The following is a 17,648-nucleotide window of genomic DNA, read 5'->3' as shown; positions in this document are numbered from 1 at the left end:
CAGACTCGATCCCAGCCCACACCCACACACTGTGTCACCATGGAGGTGCCAGGATGCTGCTGCTGCTGTCACTGTACCTGCACTCTGTGCCTGGCAGGCTGCTGAGTGCTCCAACTCCCCAGCAGTGCCTCTGTCCCAGCAGAGCAGGCAGGGACACAGCTTTGGAGCACAGCTGGGCCAGGTGTCACAGGCATGCATTGGCAGGACCACCACCACCACGGCCACAAATGTGCTCCTGAGCCAGCTCCTGCTACAGCACTGCCATGGATACTCACAGCAGAGAGAAGTAACAGAGATGCTCAGGATGAGCATCTCCAGGATGAGAAGAAACAGCAGAACTGGGCAGCTGGCCCTGGCCCAAACCCTGAGTGAACTGCTCGGAGCACATGGGAGGTGACAGCACCAGCAGCGCTGGGTGCTGGATGGCACCTGGAGATGGGCCCCAGGTTGCCAACTCCACTGTGGGGCTCACGGTCTGCAGTGCAGGATCCCTGCTGGTCCAGCTGCCTGAGGCACTGGTGCTGCTGGCAGTGCTGAGGGCAGGGGCCCAGGGATGATTCAGCCCCGGGGACAAGAAGGGCCCAAGCAGCAGGGACAGCCACTGGCACAGCCCTGGGCCACAGCAGGTGCTGTGGAGCTGCTGGGCTGGGCTGGGAGGGTGAGCGAGGCCAGCAGAGATTGCCAGCCCTAGTGCAAGGGGGGCTGGGTGACCCTCATGGACTGTGGCCAGCTGGCACCCAGTGTGGGCTGCAAACGCATCCTGGGTGCCCTGGGCCAGCTGCTGCACGGTCCCGAGGCCACGTGCAGGGGCCAAAGGCAGGTCTGTCACAGCACTGGGGACAGGTCTGTGTCTCCAGACAAGCCCAGCACTGGCCAAGTCATTGTCTGGGCTAAATGAAAACACATGTCTGGCCTCGTCCTGGCTCTGCATGGCTCACGGAGGTGCTGACACTGTAAACAGGGACGGGGGGAGCAGCTGGCTGCGTGCTTGGGAGGGCCCCATCCACCCTGCAGAGCCTTCCACCCAACCACAGCCTGGCTGCTGCACAGCTCCCCCAGCACGGCTGCACCCCACTGCCACGGCACAGAGCAGTGACACGGCCAGGGCAAGACACAGGGACACGGGGGGCACAAGGGCCCCCAAACCACAGTGGCCAGGCCCAGCTCTCTGAAGCTCTGCTTGCTGGCAGACCTGCCCTAGGGGCAGTGCTAAAGGGGCCCAAACCAGAGACACCACAGAGCCAAACACTGGTCCGGGTGTGAGGAGATGCTGCCCTTGACCGGGGGCAGGGCAGGCCTGAGCCAGGCCAGGAGCTGCAGCCCCCTTGGTCAGAGGGGTCAGGAGGGCCCCGAGGCCAGCAGAGGCCACTTTGACCCTTGTGGCTCCGGAAACCACACGAGTTCCTCCTGGGGGCCACGGGCTGCGGCTGCAATTTCACAACATGCTGGCAGGAGTGGGGAGGGCTCCCTGGCCAAAGCCCTGGGCTGCTGTGAACGCTCCTCAGCTGCTGCTGGCCCTGGGAAGCAGAACTGGAGCTGCTGGCCCTGCTCCTGCAGCGAGCACAGCAGCCCCTGGACAGCTTGGCTGCACTGCTGCCAGCTCCCCGCAGTTCCTGTCAGGAAGGGCTCAGCTCTTCCCAGAGCTGACAGTCCTGGGGCTGCAGCCATGTGCAGCCAGGACTTGGAGAAGACACTCGGCCAGCACACACACACATCTCTGAGGGTGTGGCTGGGAACGGCACTGGGATGGGCCCACTTTCCATCTGGCTACAGCTGGTGGCCCATCACCCACACTTGCTCCCCCTGCCCCAGAGGCACAGCCACTGTGCTCCATGTGAAACTTTTCTCTGAAACAGAACACCAGGCCCCAGCCATCACCTCACCTTATGGGAAAAGGGAAGGAAAACCAGCATCTGGAGAGAAAGGCTGATGAAATCCCCCAAGTCTGACCCGCTCCCCAAGGCTGCACACCCCTTTCCACCCAGGGAGCCCCAGCCCACACAAAACAGAGCTGCAGAGCTGGGGCTCAGCTGCAACCCCAGGGCGGGGATGTCACCAGAGCCACTGACCCACCGCAGATGGCTCTGTCACAATTCAGGGCGGGGCACCGAGGGCTGCAGCAGGGCCTGCCTGGGCCCAGCACTGCAGGCTGGACACTGTCCCGGGGCCGGGAGCTCCCTGTGGTGGCGGTCCCTTGCCACCAGGTGCCACTGCCGAAACACTTGCACCACACCTGCTGCAGCTCAGGCAACACTTTACAGGAGAGCCCGGGACAGAGCACAGAGCCGGGAGCGCTGCCTGGCATCCCTGACGGAGCCCGGGCTGGCAGCAGGGCCTGCCCACGTCCCCAGGCTGCCCGCACCAATCCACTCCAGGTGTCTGTTAAATAAACTCAATGCCCTCGTACTTCACACTCCCAATCCTGGTCTCGGGCAGGAGGAAGCGCCCGTCCAGCGTGAAGGCCATGATGTAGCTGGAGATCTTGCCGCTGTCCTCCTCCGATTTGAGCGCCACGATGATCTGGTCGTCCGTGTTGGGGATGAACTTGAAGGAGGAGAAGCCGTGGGTGGGAACCACGTCGCCCACGCGGCCCACGGTGACGTCCCCGAAGTCGTGGGTGGAGCTGAGCAGCAGGTTGGTGCCGCGCCGCTCGTCGGCGCGCTCGCTGTAGCGCTCCGGGCTGGCGCGGCGCGGCAGGAAGAACCAGCGCTGCAGCGTGTCGCTCCACGAGGCCGACTCGTGGATCAGGTACCCTGCGGCGGGAAGCGCGGCGTGACCACACGGGGCTGGACCCTGCCCTGCCTTCCCTCCAGCACACCCCACAGCCCTGCACAGGCGTGCCCGGTGACCTTCTCTGCCCCAGCTCCTCCCGGAGCCAGGCAGGGGCACCCAGCACACCCCACTCTGCCCGGGGGCCCAGTGCCAGCTGAGCCACCCTTGGCAGAGGAAAATCACCAGGACAAGGGGAGATGTCTGGCCTCCAGCAGCCTTTAAATGTGACCCAGTGCCAGTTTCCCTGAGGAAGGTGGCTGTATGGCTCTGAAGCCATGGAGACTGTGGATATGGGGTGGCTGGAGGCTGCCCTGCTCCATACCTGGGGGCCGGATCCCCGCTGCAGCCCTCAGCGCGTTGTAGTTTGTCACCCAGTTCTCGTGGCTCACGTCACCCTTGTAGCCAACAACCTTCACCCACTGGGGGTTCTCGTTCACCACCTCCCCTGTCGTGGTGGTCCACTCCTTGCCCAGTCCCCCCACATAGAGGTGCTCATCCTTCACTGCCAGCCACTCCGCCTTGAAGCCTGTGGTGGAAACAATGGCACGAGGGGGGCTCGGTCAGCACGTGGCCATCAGACTGTCCCACACATCCCAAACCCTACAGCCCCGAGCCCGCTGCTGGGCACAGCATGCAGCCAGCTGGTCTCTGGGCAGGAATTGCCCTGCCTTGGCCAGGCTCAGAGCTCACAGAAAAGGTGCACTCCACCCTGGCAAGCTGAAAAGAGCCAAGGGTTCCACAGGGTGGGACAGGACCTCACCTTTCTCCACAGTGCCATCCCCATCTGGGAGGATCACCCAGGGCACCACCTTGTTGCCCTCGATCTGGTAGACCACACCTGTCCGGTCATCCACAGCGTACAGCTTCCCATTGAACACCACCAGCTCCGAGAGCTCCATGCCCCGGCCCTTCTCAGCCAGGTGGGACTGCAGCACGCTCTCATCCTTGTCCCACTCCACCGTCACTCTGTCCCCACTGTCTGACAGCACCAGGTAGCCCTTCTTCAGGTAACTGAACCAGGTGTGCTCCTGCGGGCCGCGGGAGCGCGTGTCCAGGTCGGCGATGACGGCGATGCGGTAGCGCAGGCCCTGGGGGCTCCGGTGCGGCGGGGACAGCGGGTAGGTGTCATTGTAGCGCTGCCCCGGCCGCAGCCCCAGCCGCCAGGCGCGGGGGCCGGGGGCGCCGTGCCGCGCCGGCGCCGAGCGCTGCAGGCACACGAGCAGCAGCACCAGCCCCAGGCAGGCTGAGGACAGCACGATGGCCTTCCAGCGCAGTCGGAAGCGCGGGTCGGCGCCCTTGGTCATGGACGCGAGCACGGGCAGACCACCCACGCTGATCCGGAGCGGGCTCATAGACTCATGGCAGGGCGGGACTGGCATCGGAGAGGGGCCGAGCAGAGCCTGGCGGAAAGAGGGGAGGGAGGAGGTCAGAGAGCTGGGTTTGGTGCTGACTGAGCTCGGGGGGCAGCAGAACACAGCCACGGGGGCCCCATCCATCTCTGCAGCAGAAGGTGCTCCCGCCTCATGCAGGTAACAGCCACCTTGCCCAGGGGCTGTTTGCTGCTGAATTCACCCTCAGCCCCTCTCACCTGGCTCCCTCTGCGCCCCCTGACCAGGAGCCCCAGCGTGTTGGCAGGATTGCACCCCGGCACACCCGGCACCTCTACCTGTGCCATGGTCACTGCAGCTCAGGCAGCGAGCTGAGGCACCTGGCTCAAGGTGAGCCCGTGTCACAGTGTCCTGCACGCTCCCCTCGGGTGGCAAGGATGACCCTTGCTGCCCTCCAGAGTGGCTGGGCAGCCCAGCACAGCTCCCATGGCCCTGAGAATCCACTGACGAGCCCTGGGCTTGTCCCCAGGCACAGAGGGACACCGCGAGACACGTGGCAGCTCCGCCCAAGCAGGATGCCAACACCTGAGCAGGAAGCGCAGTGCCAAGGGACACACAGCCTGACCTGCCCAGCCCCAAGACACTCCCCTCGTCCCTGCCTGGCCTCACGGCATGTCCTGCCCACGAGAGCATCGTGAGCCCACCCGGGTGTGCCCATCCGCGGGTGCCAGCAGTGCCCCTCGGGGCGACTCCATCCCTGCGGCACAGAGGACGTGGCAGCAGCCCGGGCTCCCAGACGGGCACGGCGGGAGGCCAGCAGCCACCGCTGGAGCCGTGCCCGGGGCAGAGACCCCCATCCCGGAGCAGAGACCCCCAGCTGCCGCGCTCCCCTCCCGTGGGCTCTCAATGTGCCTTTCAGCACGGCGTGGCGAACAGAGGCGGCATTGAGCGTGCGGGTCCGGCCCCGGGAGCGCCTCCGGTCCTGCCGGGACCCCGGGGCGAGGGCCTGGGCAGAGCCCCGGGACCCCTCTCGGTGCACTGACCCCACCGCCTTGGTAGCACGCTCTGAGCACGGCCACGGGGAACCCTAAAAACGTCGGGGCACGGTCAGGGGGACCCCCGGTGTGGACACGGGGAGCGACCGACATCCCCGGCACGGACACGGGAACCCCCAATACCGCCGGTACGAAGACGGGAACCGACCGACACCCCCGGTATGGACACGGGGACCCGCCAGCACCCCCGGTATGGACACGGGGACCCCCCAGCACCCCCGGTATGGACACGGGAATCCCCCAGCACCCCCGGTATGGACACGGGGACCCCCCAGCACCCCCGGTATGGACACGGGACGCCACTCTAAGGACACGGGGACTCCCCGCCTCCGCCAGGCGCGCCCTTGGGGACCCTCGCGCCCCCTCCCCGCCCGAGCTGACGGGCAATAGGGGCACCGTCCGCACTGACCGAGGATCCCCCGCGCCCCCGGGACCTCCGCGCCGGGCACAGTCCCGGGGACCCCACCGGGCAGGGTGCTCGCGGTCTGCGGTGTCCCCGCCCGGTGGGACCCCCTCCCCACGCCGGTCCGGCCCGCGCCCCTCGCCCGTGTCCCCGCTCACCGCGGCGCCGCCTCCCCGCGCGCAGCCGCCGCCTACAGCTCCCGGCGGCCCCGGGACGGCAGCGCCCAGGCCTTCCCGTGTGCAGAAACTACAGCTCCCAGGAGACCCCGCGCGTCACCGCCCCGCCACCGCCCCGCCCGCCGCGCCGCGGGGGCTGCCGGGGGCTGTGGTCCGCGCTGAGCAGGGCCCGCCGGAGCCCTGGAGCCCGGCGGCGGGGCCGGTGCGGGACCGAGCGGCTCTGCGGGGTGGGCACAGCCGGGCGTGAGCCCAGCGCTGCCCTGCTCCAGCCCGCAACACATTCTGTCCTTGTCCCGCTTGTCCCCTCTGTCCCGCCGCCCCTCGGGGTGGCGGAGCGGGGCAGAGCCAGCCCCGCGCCTCGGGACCCGTGTGCGTGTCCGGCTGCCAAAGGCTGCAGCGCAGTGGGGCTGTGCTGCCCTCGGGGCTGGGAGCGGGGCCAGCTGCACCCTCCGGGGTGGGGGGTCCCGCGGCACTCGGGGGGCACATGCCGGCTGCGCTCCCGGTGCGGCGGCCCCACGAACGGGACAGCGGCGGGTCCCGGGGCACGAACGGGACAGCGGCAGTCCCGGGAGCACACATGGTTAAGGCAGCCGCGGGCGCACATCTGGCGGGGGAGGGCTGCGAGCCTCGTCCCGTGCCTCGCTGCCTCCCGCGCTCCCAAAAAGTGCATTTCCGCCCGGGCCGAGCGGGGAGAGGCGGCTCCGCAGCCGGAGGCAGCGCTCGGCCGCCAGCAGGCTCCGCGCCGGCCCGGGCGATGCTCTAGGGCCCCAGAGGTAGGTGGGGGCAGCTTTGGGAGCCTGACGGTCACCCCCGGAGCTGCAGCGCGTCCCGCTCCCGTCCGCGGGCGGTGCCGGGTACCGCGAGGTGGTGCCGGGTACCGGGAGGCGGCTCCGCCTCGACAAGCGCTCGGGTGTCCTGGCGCTCGCCCAGGGATCGGTCCCTGTGCTCCCCCAGCCTTGCCCTGCCTGCCAAGGGGCAGTGGGAACCCCAGGGCTGAGCCTCGCAGTGGTCTGGGGGTACAGCCCGACCCACCGCGGCTCTGGGAGGACACAGATCCCTCCCAGCCCTGCCCCAGATGCGTTCCCAAAAAAACTATTGTTAGGAACACACTAAGCCCACGCTCACCTTCAGCATCTCTTTGGAGGTCACAGTGGCTGTTGGGGTCCTCAGCACAACGTTTTGCTGATGCTGCCGAAGCTGGAGGGCAGCATCTACCCCGTGGTCCTTCCCCACATCTGCCCCATGCTGCTGGCCGGGTCTGCCCTGCTCCAGGGAAAAAAAAGCACTGCAACCATTGCAACGCCTGCAGCAGTACATGGGGGGCCTGGCCCACCAGCACGACCCCAGAGGCACAGCGGTTCTGGCTGCCGTGGTGCAGAGAAGTTTGTATCCACCACCCTAAACAGGGACAGAGAGCTGGCAGTGCATGTCCTGCTGCCCCCACACTGCCCCAAGCCCCTCATCCCTCCCCTAGGGTTTGTTCTGTTTCATGCTAGTCTTCATCTCCATCTGGAATGTATTTTGGGATGTTTTGACTTGCGGTCCCAAGGCTTCTGCAGCCACTGAGTTGAGATCTCTGGCTGCTCCTGGAGAACAGCCAGCCCTGACGGGAAACCCGCGTCCCTCGGCAGGGCTGTGTGTGCAGGTGGGCACCATCACACCTGCAGGGAGCAGGGGGCACGCTGGGGGCCCAGCAAACCCCGTGTGCTGCTGACAGCACCCTGCGTGCACCACACGCTGGCCTCTGCTCCCGACAGCCCAGGGAGCACTGCCCTCCACCCTGGGAACTTCCTGCTCAAGGGTTTCTCCTCGTGGAGCAGCTCCCTGGGACACGGCGTGTTCCCCAGGGCCAAGCCTGCTGCAGGTCCCAGAGGGGTGCCTGGTGGGGTGGTCTCAGAGCTGGGGAAACGCCACCCAAAGCCCCACATGCTCCCTGCTGTGGTCAGTGCACATCTGGCACAGCTGGAGGCCAGGCAGGGCCAGCAGAGCCAGGGCCAAGGCTCCCCTGGGTGACACCTGCTCACAAGCCCCTGGCTGGCCCCTCCACGCTTCTATCCACGGATCCACTTCTCCTCTGCCTCCCTCCACCTCCGGCAGCACCGAGACAACTGGGCTGGGAGACAGAGGACATACACCGGGAAGTGTGTGAAGGGGCCAGGCCCTTGGCAGAGGGTTTGAGCAGCAGGAAAAGCCCTTTGGAGCATTTCCCAATCCCTCCGCCCCTTCCCAGCTCCAGTGACTCACAATCCAGGCATCCGCCCCCGGCCTCAGGCGCCCTCCGCACCCGCAGCACGGTCCCTGGGACCCCACACCTGGGGACAGCGGCAACAGCCACTGGTGCTCTGACAGCTCCAAAACAGCGGGATTGTGCCCCAAAATCCGCCAGGGGCTGGCTCGGGCGCTGGGCACAGGAGGGGCTGAGCGCGCCGGGCGGTGCTGCGGGGAGGGGAGCACGGCGAGGGCCGCACCCGTGTGCCGGCCCAGGGAGGCTCCTGCCTCCGATAGCAGCCCGGGGAGCCGCCGTCCCATCGCATCATCGCGGCCGGACCCGCTGCCGCGGGATGCCCAGCGCCGCCGGGCACTGCTACGCCCCTGTTTGGCCAAGGCTGACCTCGGGCCAAAGGGCGAGCTGCTTCGTGCCCGGCCTCACGTCTCCAGCAGATACGGTTTGATAATAGAGGGAGGGGTCACGGGCTGGGCCACGGTGCCACCACCACTGCAAATATTAGTTTTGGCCCCATAAAGGGTGTGGGCTCTCAGAAAAGTTTCTCCCTGTGGCAGCCAGCCCACGTCCCTCTTTCTGGAGGAGTGGGTCTTGTCCCCTTGCAAGCCCTTGGGCTGGCAGCCCCCAGGACAGGAGCCCCTTGCAGAACTGGGTGCAGATGTCCTCTCTGGGCCCAGCTGGGGTCACACACACAGGCAGGGCTGCACCCTGATATTTGCCCCATGGTATCTGGAACTGTCTGCAATTTTTCAGGTGCTGACATCCCAAATTGCTGCTCTTGGGTGTCCATGGGAGGCAGCTGAAGCCAGGCTGAGCAGCAGCAGCAGCACTTGGTCCAGGACTTGGCCCGGTCAGAGGCTGCTGCTCTGCTCCACTCTCAGCTCCTGAGGTAATCCAATCTCTGTATGTGCCAGGGCTCAGGGGCTGCAAGCCCCCAGCCCTCGTGTTGGTGATCCCAGAGCCCCCAAACTGCCCCAGCAGGGGTGTCCCCAGGTGACACTGGGGTGACACTGTTCCACAGCCCAGCCAGAACCTGGGGCTGCGCAGTGCACAGGTCCTGCCCCAGCTCAGGGCATGGCTGGGCTGGGAGTCTGCTCATTCCTGTCTCCCTCAGCTGTCCCTGGCACATCACAGGGCACTGCCAAGGCATGGAGGGGCTGTGGGTGCATGGTGTCCTGCTGATCTTCCTGCTGCCCTGCCCTGTGGGGAGCCAGAGCAGCTCCATCCCTGACCAGCGGTGGTGGACAGACCCCAGTGAGGCCCCATCCCAGCACCCAGCTGCCAGGTGAGGGGATCCCAGAGCCAGGGTGCTCTGCAGCGGGGCCAGGGCAGCCCTGGCAGCACAGGGGGCTCCTGCCCCCCCGTAGCTCCTTGTGCTTTGCTTTCTGCCCTGCCAGGGCCACAGAGGAGCAGAAGGCTGATGGTGCCCAGGAGGGGCTGCCCCCACCGCCCCGCTGTGTCCGCTGCTGCCCCCCAGCCGAAAAGCGCTTCTACCCCCAGTACCAGCCCATGCCTCAGATCAACATGACTATCCTGAAAGGTGAGGGCTGGCAGGACCCCACACTGCCTTGTCAGCATTGCCCTGGGCCCAGCACTGAGCTGAGCTCACAGTGCCAGCTCCTTCACAGATGGGGAATGAGAAACTGGGGTGGTGCCAGTGGTCCTGTGCCTGCCCCTGTGACTGGGGGCAGGGGCAGGACTGCTGGGTCCCTGCTCCCTCCATCCATCCCAGGGAAGGGGCTTTCAGGGTGCTGGGTTCAGCTCTGGCCCTTGCCTGACAGCCCAACTCTCCCTCCTGCTCTGCCCAGGAGAGAAGGGGGACCGTGGGGAGCGTGGCATGCAGGGCAAGTTCGGCAAGACGGGGGTGGCCGGGAGCAGGGGCCACGCGGGGCCCAAGGGACAGAAGGGCAGCATGGGCGCCCCGGGCGAGCGCTGCAAGAGCCACTACGCCGCCTTCTCCGTGGGCCGCAAGAAACCCCTGCACAGCAACGACTACTACCAGACCCTCATCTTCGACACCGAGTTCGTCAACCTCTACGAGCACTTCAACATGTTCACGGGCAAGTTTTACTGCTACATCCCCGGCATCTACTACTTCAGCCTCAACGTGCACACCTGGAACCAGAAGGAGACGTACCTGCACATCATGCACAACGGGGCGGAGGTGGTGATCCTGTATGCCCAGGTGAGCGACCGCAGCATCATGCAGAGCCAGAGCGTCATGCTGGAGCTGAGGGAGCAGGACGAGGTCTGGGTGCGGCTCTACAAGGGCGAGCGTGAGAACGCCGTCTTCAGCGATGAGTACGACACCTACATCACCTTCAGCGGCCACCTCATCAAGTACAGCGGGGACCCCTGAGCGCCCGGCCCCTCTCATCCCACCAGTGCCACCCCCGTCATGCTCTTAGTCACCCTAGTGCCACTACCCCCAGCAGCTGCACCGGTGTGGGAATCCCCTCACTGCGGCACCTCAAGGCCAACCAGACACGCCTGCAAGAGTTGGAGCAGTTTTAAGCCCCTGCCACATTAGGGACCAGGAAGCAGCAGCTCAGCTGGGGTGGGCAGGGAGCTCAGCCCCGTCCCCACGGCAGAGCTGGGTCTGCCAGGCACAGCCTGGCTGAGCTGGCAGCAGCAGAGCAGTGTGACTGCACAGGGCAGCACAGACACTCACACCGTGCTCCTCCTCGCACCAGTGGGGCTCAGCACCATCTGGAAAGGCAACAAACCACTCAGGGCCCTTGCTGCCACGCTGCAGGTGCTGCAGTGGGGCTGGGTTCCCTGTGGGGAGCCAATTGCGTCACTTCCCTCTGCAGATTCCGTCACTGCTCACCGCAGCCTCTGCTCAGGAAGGGCTCTCTCCCCACCAGCAGCCCTGGGTGTGGGGCCTTTGGCCTCAGCCACTTCCTCTGCCCTGAGGTTATCTGCTGGCCAGGCTTCGTGTTTGTGTAGATGCAGCAGCAGCAGCACGGGCCAGCGTGCTGGCCCCGCATTCAGCTCATGCCACATTAAACAGCTCACGTTTCCAGCCTTGCTCACACCCTCGGTGTCCCCTGCTGTGTGTGTGGGGAGGCTCCGGGGATTCAGGGCAGGCTCTGCTCCTGGGGGCAGGGGCTCCCCGAGAGCTGAGGGCTGGCATGGTGCGGCTGAGCTGGGGGCGGAGAGTGAAGAGGGACACACTCTGTCCATCCCGGGACACGCTCGGTCCGTCCCGGGACACACTCGGTCCATCCCAGGGCATTCAGTCCATCCCGGGACCCACCCCGGGACGCGCAGCCCATCGCCGGTCCCGGGGGGCGGTCCCGGGGCGGTCCCGGGGCGGTCCCGGGGCGGGGCGGGCGGGCGGAGCTGCGGGGCCGCGCCCCCGGGAGAGCCGGGCCCGGCGGCGGCGGCGGCTCCGTCAGTGCGGCGGCGGCGGCGGCGGCAGCGCCATGGCGGAGGCGGCGGAGGGGCTGGGGCGGCGCGGGAAGAGAACGGGCACCGAGCCCGGCACCGGGGAACCGGCAGAGACCGAGCGGGCCGCGCGGCGCCGGCGGAGGTGCATGGCGGGGCCGGGACCGGGGCTGGCACCGGGATGGGATCCGGGACCGGGGCCGGGGCCGGTATGGGGACGGTGATGGGGTGGGATGGGGTCTAGGACCGGGACGGGGATGGTGATGGGATGGGTTGAGATCCGGGACGGGGATGGTGATGGGATGGGATCCGGGACCGGGACGGGGACGGGGATGGTGATGGGATGGGATCCGGGACCGGGATGGGGACGGTGATGGGATGGGATCCGGGACCGGGACCGGGACGGGGATGGTGATGGGATGGGATCCGGGACCGGGACGGGTATGGTGATGGGATGGGATCCGGGACCGGGACCGGGACCGAGACGGGGATGGGATGGGATCCGGGACCGGGACCGGGGCCGGGGCTGGCAGGGCCCGGTCGGCGCTGGCCGCGATACTGGCCCGGCCCGGCCCGGCCCTCTCTCACCTCCCGGGGCAGCTTCCAGCCGGCGGCGGACATGCTGGGAACCACAGTCCTGCACGACACCATCAACACCCGCCCGCAGCCGCTGCCAGGTGAGGGAGGCACCGGAGAGGCACCGGGACGGGGCATTGCCCTCGCTGCTCCCCGCTGACCCCGCACCCTCTGCCCGTCCTTCCAGCACGGTACTTCGACACCAAGACCACGGAACCCATCAGCTTCTTCTTGTCCGGCCTGGAGGAGCTGCTGGCCTGGCAGCCCAGCAGCGACGATGAGTTCAACGTGTCAGCCGTGCCTCTGGCCAGGCGGCAGCCCCCGCTGCACAGCAGGCGGCCCCGCACGCTGGTGTGCCACGACATGCGTGGGGGCTACCTGGAGGACAGGTAGGTGCTCGCTGGAAGTGTGGCAGTGGAGCTCAACATCCCAAACCCACAGCACTCCTGTTTCTGCCTGACGTGTCCTGAGAGTGAACAGGGATGGGGTGATTGGCTCTTGGCACCAGAGCTTGGGGAACCTTGCTCAGGCTGGGATATTCAGAGGTGGCTCAGTGTCACAATTCTGCTCGGCTCCAGCTGTGAGTCAGGCTCCTACCCAGCCCCGCAGGATCTGCCGGCGTCCTTCCTGCACTGCCCAACCCTTTTCCCTCTGCAGGTTCATCCAGGGCTCGGCCACACGCAATCCCTATGTTTTCTACCACTGGCGCTACATCGACATCTTCGTCTACTTCAGCCACCACACCGTGACCATCCCGCCCGTGGTCTGGACCAACGCAGCGCACCGGAACAGCGTCCCGGTGCTGGGTGAGGGCAGGGCTGAGCCTGGGGCAGCCCCAGCAGGGAGCTGGATCCACCAGGATGCGCGGCCGACGCTCTGGCTGCCTCCCCAGGCACGTTCATCACGGAGTGGACGGACGGGGAGAAGCTGTGCGAGGCGTTCCTGGCCGGCGGCGAGGAGGCGTTTGGCGCGGTGGCCGAGCAGCTGGCGCGCCTTGCCCAGCGCTTCCGCTTCGACGGCTGGCTGGTCAACATCGAGAACAAGCTGAGCGTGAGTCCTGCTCGCCCCCTGCCTCTGCCTGCCTCTCCCTGCCTCTGCCTGCCTCTCCCTGCCTCTTCCTGCCTCTCTCTGCCTCTCTCTGCCTCTCCCTGCCTCTCTCTGCCTCTCCCTGCCTCTCCCTGCCTCTGCCTGCCTTTCCCTGCCTCTCTCTGCCTCTGCCTGCCTCTCCCTGCCTCTCCCTGCCTCTCCCTGCCTCTCTCTGCCCTCACCCACCCGTATCTGCTCTCCCCCGGCAGGCGGCAGCCGTGGGCAACCTGCCCCTGTTCCTGCGGGAGCTGACGGCACGGGTGCACAGCGCCGTGCCAGGGGGACTGGTGATCTGGTATGACAGCGTGCTGAAGGATGGCACGCTGAGTTGGCAGAACGAGCTGAATGATCAGAATAGGTGAGACTGGCAAAGCTGTCCCTGGGCAGGGGGCGTGAGCCCACCCCAAACCCAGCACGGCATTGCTCAGGCACAATCTGCACGGCCCTTGGTGAGGCTGTGTGACCATAGCATCTGCCCTGCCACTCTGGCCCTTGTCCCTAGGATGTTCTTTGATGCCTGCGACGGGCTGTTCACCAACTACAACTGGAAGGAGGAGCAGCTGGAGCGCACGCAGAGGCTAGCGGGTCCGCGCCTCAATGACGTCTATGTCGGTGTTGATGTCTTTGCCCGTGGGGATGTGATTGGTGGTGGCTTCGACACTGGCAAGGTGAGTGTCACAGGGTGTGACCCTGGACCTCCCCTGCTGCAGGGCTCTGAGCTCCCACTGATGGCCCTGCTGGGCTGTGCTGTGCTGGCTGCTCACCTGGGGATGGGCTGCTAAGAAGGGATCCCAGAGTGCTGGCCGTGCATGAAGAGGGAGCTGGAGGATCCCAGTGCTGCCATCCCTGGAAAGGGCAATGCTGCAGCACGTCCCTGTGGTGTCCTGCCCTGCCATGGGGCCAGTGGAATCTCTGGGGGGCGGGGCCAGGACAGGTGACAGGTGACTGCCTGGCCTGGCCCGTGCTGCTCACGGCTCCTTTCGGCAGTCGCTGCGCCTGATCCGGCAGTTCGGCCTCTCCGCAGCCATCTTCGCTCCTGGCTGGGTCTACGAGCACCTGGGGAAGGAGAACTTCCTGCAGAACGAGAACAGGTGAGGACAGGTGCTGGGGGGGGAATGGCTGCCTCAGGAGGCTGTGGGGTGGTGGGACACAGCCACAGGGACACTGGCTGCTGGCCAGGAGCCAGCTGGCCCCGTTCTGCCCCAGCTCAGACGATACCTGAGGCCGTGCAGGGCAGTGACTGTAACGGGGGCTCTGCCTGACACCTTCCTTTGCCTCCAGGTTCTGGGGCTCGCTGGCTGAGTACCTGCCCACGCACAGCATTTGCACGCTGCCCCTCACCACCTCCTTCTGCCTGGGCATGGGCACCAGCACATTTCTGGATGGGAAGGTGGGTACAGGTGACAACTCTGCTCTGGTCAGACTGGGCTGGGCTGGGCAGGCGGGTCCCTGCTCTCGGCTGCCCCAGCTCAGCTCTCCCTGTGCTGCAGGATGAAGAGTCTGGGCCCTGGTACGACCTGAGTGCGCAGGACATCCAGCCACTGTACCCGGAGCAGCAGGGCATGCTGAGTGCCAGCTGCTGCCTGCGGGATGCCTGGAGTGGGGGCAGCTCCCTGCAGCTGCAGGGCACCATTCCCCCCGGCGAGGAGCGCGTGGCTGTCCGGTGAGTGAAGGGCCCCCTCCCCTCCCCACGCTGGGCTGCCAGCATGGCCTGGCCTGCAGGCCCGAGCTGTGCAGCCACAGGGCCTTGTGGCGAGCTCAGGCTCTGCCCACACTGCCCAGCACACCTAACACAACGCACCTTCTCTTTGTCTCTCTCTCTCTCTGTCTCTCTCTGGGTGGATCTGGGGTCATCAGCCTCTTCTCTTTGCAGATGCCGGCCCCCCCCAAGCTCTTCCTGACCCTGCTCTACAAGCTGGAGGGGCCACAGCCCGATGACTTTACAGTGGCACTGGAGGTCACCACCTGGGACTCAGGGATCTGCTTAGAGGGCAACCCCACCTCCCTGCCCGGTGAGGAGCCTGTCCCCTCGTGCTCTCCTGCCGTGGAGTGTGGGACCAGCTCAGTCGCTCACCCTGGCCTGGCTCCCTCCTGCAGAGCCCAATGGCCGGTACCACCCCCGGTTCCTGCCGGCGCCGCCGCCCTTCCTGGCCAAGCTGCTCGCCGCCTGCCAGCGCGGCTCCCACGGCTGGACCAGCCGGTGAGTGCCCTGCCTGCACGTGTCCACGGCCAGGCAGGGGACACCAGGGCTCCCTGGCACCATTCCTGCTCCGCCTCCTCCCTCTCAGGTGCTATGAGCTGGAGCTGCAGGACTGCAGCCTACGAGACCTCTCCTTGATTGTGTCCCGCCAGCAGCCCAGCCTGCAGGAGACATCCTTCAGCTGCCTGCTCGGGGAGATCCGGGTGGGTGCTCACGGGGACGGCTGCCCCGGTGCCCCCCTTGTCCTGGGGAGGTGGGGGTGCCCGCTCTGACCCGCAGTGCTGCGTTCCCCCGCAGGTGCTGGACACGGCCAGCGTGGCGGCGTCCCCGCCGCAGGTGCACGGCGTGGAGGCCTCTCAGCTCTGGTGGCAGGAGGGCCCCGAGCCCGAGCAGCTCTCGCTCAGCCTCACCCTGCGCTGGTCCTTCCCCGCGGGCCGTGCGCGGTGGTTCCGCGTGCTGAGCCAGGGCGCCCGGTGCCGGCTGGGCCAGACGGCGCCGCAGCTGCTGGGGCTGGCGCAGGGCTGCCTGTTCCGCGCCGTGGGGCTGCCGCTGCCGCCGCCCGCGCCGGGACAGTCCTGCCGCCTGGAGCTGCTGGTGGAGCCCGTGCTGCAGGACGAGCTGCCCGTGGACCCCGAGCGCTGGGGCCGCCTGGTGCTGGTCTACTCTGCCCCAGGCAACGGCTCCGGCCCAGACGGGCATTAAACGACTGTGGCGCAGCCCAGCCTGTCTGCTCCGTGGGGTGGGTGGGCTGTGGGCGGGGGACACGGTGGGAGGCTGCATTTCATCACCCTGGGCCGGTGGTGGGCTGCACTTCATCACCCTGGGCTGGTGATGGGCTGCATTTCATCACCCTGGGCTGGTGATGGGCTGCATTTCATCACCCGTTCCTCCCACCCCTGTGGTTGTGCTCATGGGGGCCCACTGGGTGCTGAGAAGGACCCTGCAAGAGGCTGGCAGGGACCCCCAGCATGTGTGACCCCAAACTGGGGCACCTGCCCTGAGAACCCCACCAGCTCCTGCAGCCCTCACTGCCTCAAGATGTCTGCCACAGGCTGGGGGTACTTGCCCTAAGCCCCAAAGATGCACAGGCCCCTCAGGGCTCAGCCTGGTGGGGAGCTGCCAGCAGAGCCCCTGCAGCAGCCCCGAGCAGCAGCCCAGCATGGGTGACCACTGTGCCCATTAACGGGGGCCCAGCCCAGTGCCGCCAGCCTACGCTGCCTCCCCTGAGCATCTTGTGAGGAGGAGGGAAAATTTATAGCAGCAATTATTTTCTCACAGTCTGGTGAGCAAGCAATTAGCAGGCAGGAGCAGGCAAGCACTCCTGCAGCAGGGTCCCAAGCCCTGTCCCCAAACAATGCAGGCTCCCCCAGGGACACCAATGCCAGCAGTGGAGCTGCTGCTCCTGGGGCGCTCAGGAACGTGTTACCTGATGGCTTGAGGAATGAAGGGCTTGGCCCAGCCAGAAGAGGGCTCTTCACCTCCGGCTTGGGGCCCCAAGGGTTCCCCACTTGCCCACAGGCTTTGGCCCCCTTGCCCACTGTAGCAGCCACAGCCCCGTGCCCCCCTCAGCGCAACCAGTCAAAACCTGAGTCGCCCTGGTTGAAGAAAGAAATCTTTATTAATAATTTCAATAATAATAATAATAATAATAATCCTTGTAATAATAATAATAATAATAATAATAATAATAATAATAATAATAATAATAATACTGTTTATTAGAATGGTCACACTTTGAAGCATACGGATGGGCGGCGCCAGCCCGTGGTGGGCGGCGCAGGGTGCTGTAAGGGAGAAGCCAGTACAGCGATGGACGGAGCTTTGTACAGGGGCAGGGCCGGGGCTATGTACACCGGAATAGAAAAGGGGGAGCTCATCGCTGGGGCTCGGGGGTCTGCAGACTATAAAGTGAGGTTTGAGGGGTGGCAGAGCCGTAAGGGCGCTGCACCCCGGGGGGGCTCCGCAGTGCCCGTGTGCCCGCGGCTCGGGCGGGTCCCCCGCGGGTGATGCGGGTGAGCCCCCCACCCAGGGCTGGGGGCATCCTGCTGCCCCAGGCAGGGACGGGCGGCCACGGGCCTGTCCCGTGCCACAGAGCGAGCGGGAGCGGGCCCGGGGCAGCGCCTGGCCCAGCTTCGCTCGGGGCTGGTCCGGGCCGGGCGGGAGCGCAGGTGTCAGGGAAGGAGGGAGGGAGAAGGGGAAGGGGTCACAAGCGAGTTGCAAGCTCCTCTTAACAAAAATTCCCTTTAAAAGGCAGAGGGTCGTCCTCTGCACTACCTCAGCACCGCAGCCGGCCGGCCCCGCCCGGAGCCGCGGCCCCGCACACTCGACACGCTGCTGGCCACCGGGGCTGGGGCACCGGGCCGGTGCCAGCCCGCCCGCCGGCCCCGGCAGCCGGGCAGGGCGCAGCGCTCCGCCGGCGCCCCCGCGCCAGGGAAAGG

General features: G+C 66.6%; 5 protein-coding genes across 6 annotated transcripts in view; 2 read left to right on the top strand and 3 right to left on the bottom strand.

The window, feature by feature from the left end:
* The window catches only part of CYTH1 (cytohesin 1), a 40,602-nt gene extending 34,859 nt beyond the window's left edge, over positions 1-5,743 (bottom strand). The window contains exon 1 of the mRNA XM_079323547.1: positions 5,738-5,743. The gene's annotated coding sequence lies outside the window, so the exon portion shown is untranslated. The remainder of the gene's footprint in view (positions 1-5,737) is intronic.
* USP36 (ubiquitin specific peptidase 36) overlaps positions 1-17,648 on the bottom strand; it is a 40,486-nt gene that overhangs the window by 19,383 nt on the left and 3,455 nt on the right. The window lies entirely within an intron of this gene.
* Positions 1,834-5,808, bottom strand: CANT1 (calcium activated nucleotidase 1). The gene is made up of 4 exons (XM_079323561.1): positions 5,717-5,808; positions 3,533-4,172; positions 3,095-3,298; positions 1,834-2,753 (listed from the first exon to the last, which is right to left on the bottom strand). Exons 2-4 carry the CDS (start codon positions 4,149-4,151, stop codon positions 2,383-2,385), a joined length of 1,194 nt encoding a protein of 397 aa, XP_079179687.1. The 5' UTR covers positions 4,152-4,172; positions 5,717-5,808; the 3' UTR covers positions 1,834-2,382.
* Positions 6,342-10,995, top strand: C1QTNF1 (C1q and TNF related 1). Of its 2 annotated transcripts, none has more exons than XM_079323559.1 (5): positions 6,342-6,507; positions 8,712-8,847; positions 9,073-9,243; positions 9,356-9,498; positions 9,767-10,995. In XM_079323559.1, the coding sequence occupies exons 3-5, from the start codon at positions 9,107-9,109 to the stop codon at positions 10,315-10,317; spliced, it is 831 nt and encodes a 276-aa protein (XP_079179685.1). In that variant the 5' UTR covers positions 6,342-6,507; positions 8,712-8,847; positions 9,073-9,106; the 3' UTR covers positions 10,318-10,995. The 2 variants fall into 2 exon arrangements, with proteins under 2 accessions (XP_079179685.1, XP_079179686.1); XM_079323560.1 differs by having other exon boundaries at positions 6,343-6,507; positions 9,093-9,243.
* On the top strand, positions 11,322-17,564 carry ENGASE (endo-beta-N-acetylglucosaminidase). The gene is made up of 14 exons (XM_079323544.1): positions 11,322-11,493; positions 11,949-12,025; positions 12,112-12,313; positions 12,582-12,730; positions 12,817-12,974; positions 13,220-13,368; positions 13,513-13,678; positions 13,998-14,101; positions 14,292-14,400; positions 14,501-14,673; positions 14,868-15,022; positions 15,108-15,210; positions 15,299-15,413; positions 15,508-17,564. Exons 1-14 carry the CDS (start codon positions 11,387-11,389, stop codon positions 15,910-15,912), a joined length of 2,172 nt encoding a protein of 723 aa, XP_079179670.1. The 5' UTR covers positions 11,322-11,386; the 3' UTR covers positions 15,913-17,564.

The sequence above is a fragment of the Erithacus rubecula genome, assembly GCF_903797595.1.
Source record: "Erithacus rubecula genome assembly, chromosome: 20".
In the NCBI taxonomy this organism is placed as follows: Eukaryota; Metazoa; Chordata; class Aves; order Passeriformes; family Muscicapidae; genus Erithacus; species Erithacus rubecula.
This window is presented reverse-complemented; position numbering and strand designations above follow the sequence as displayed.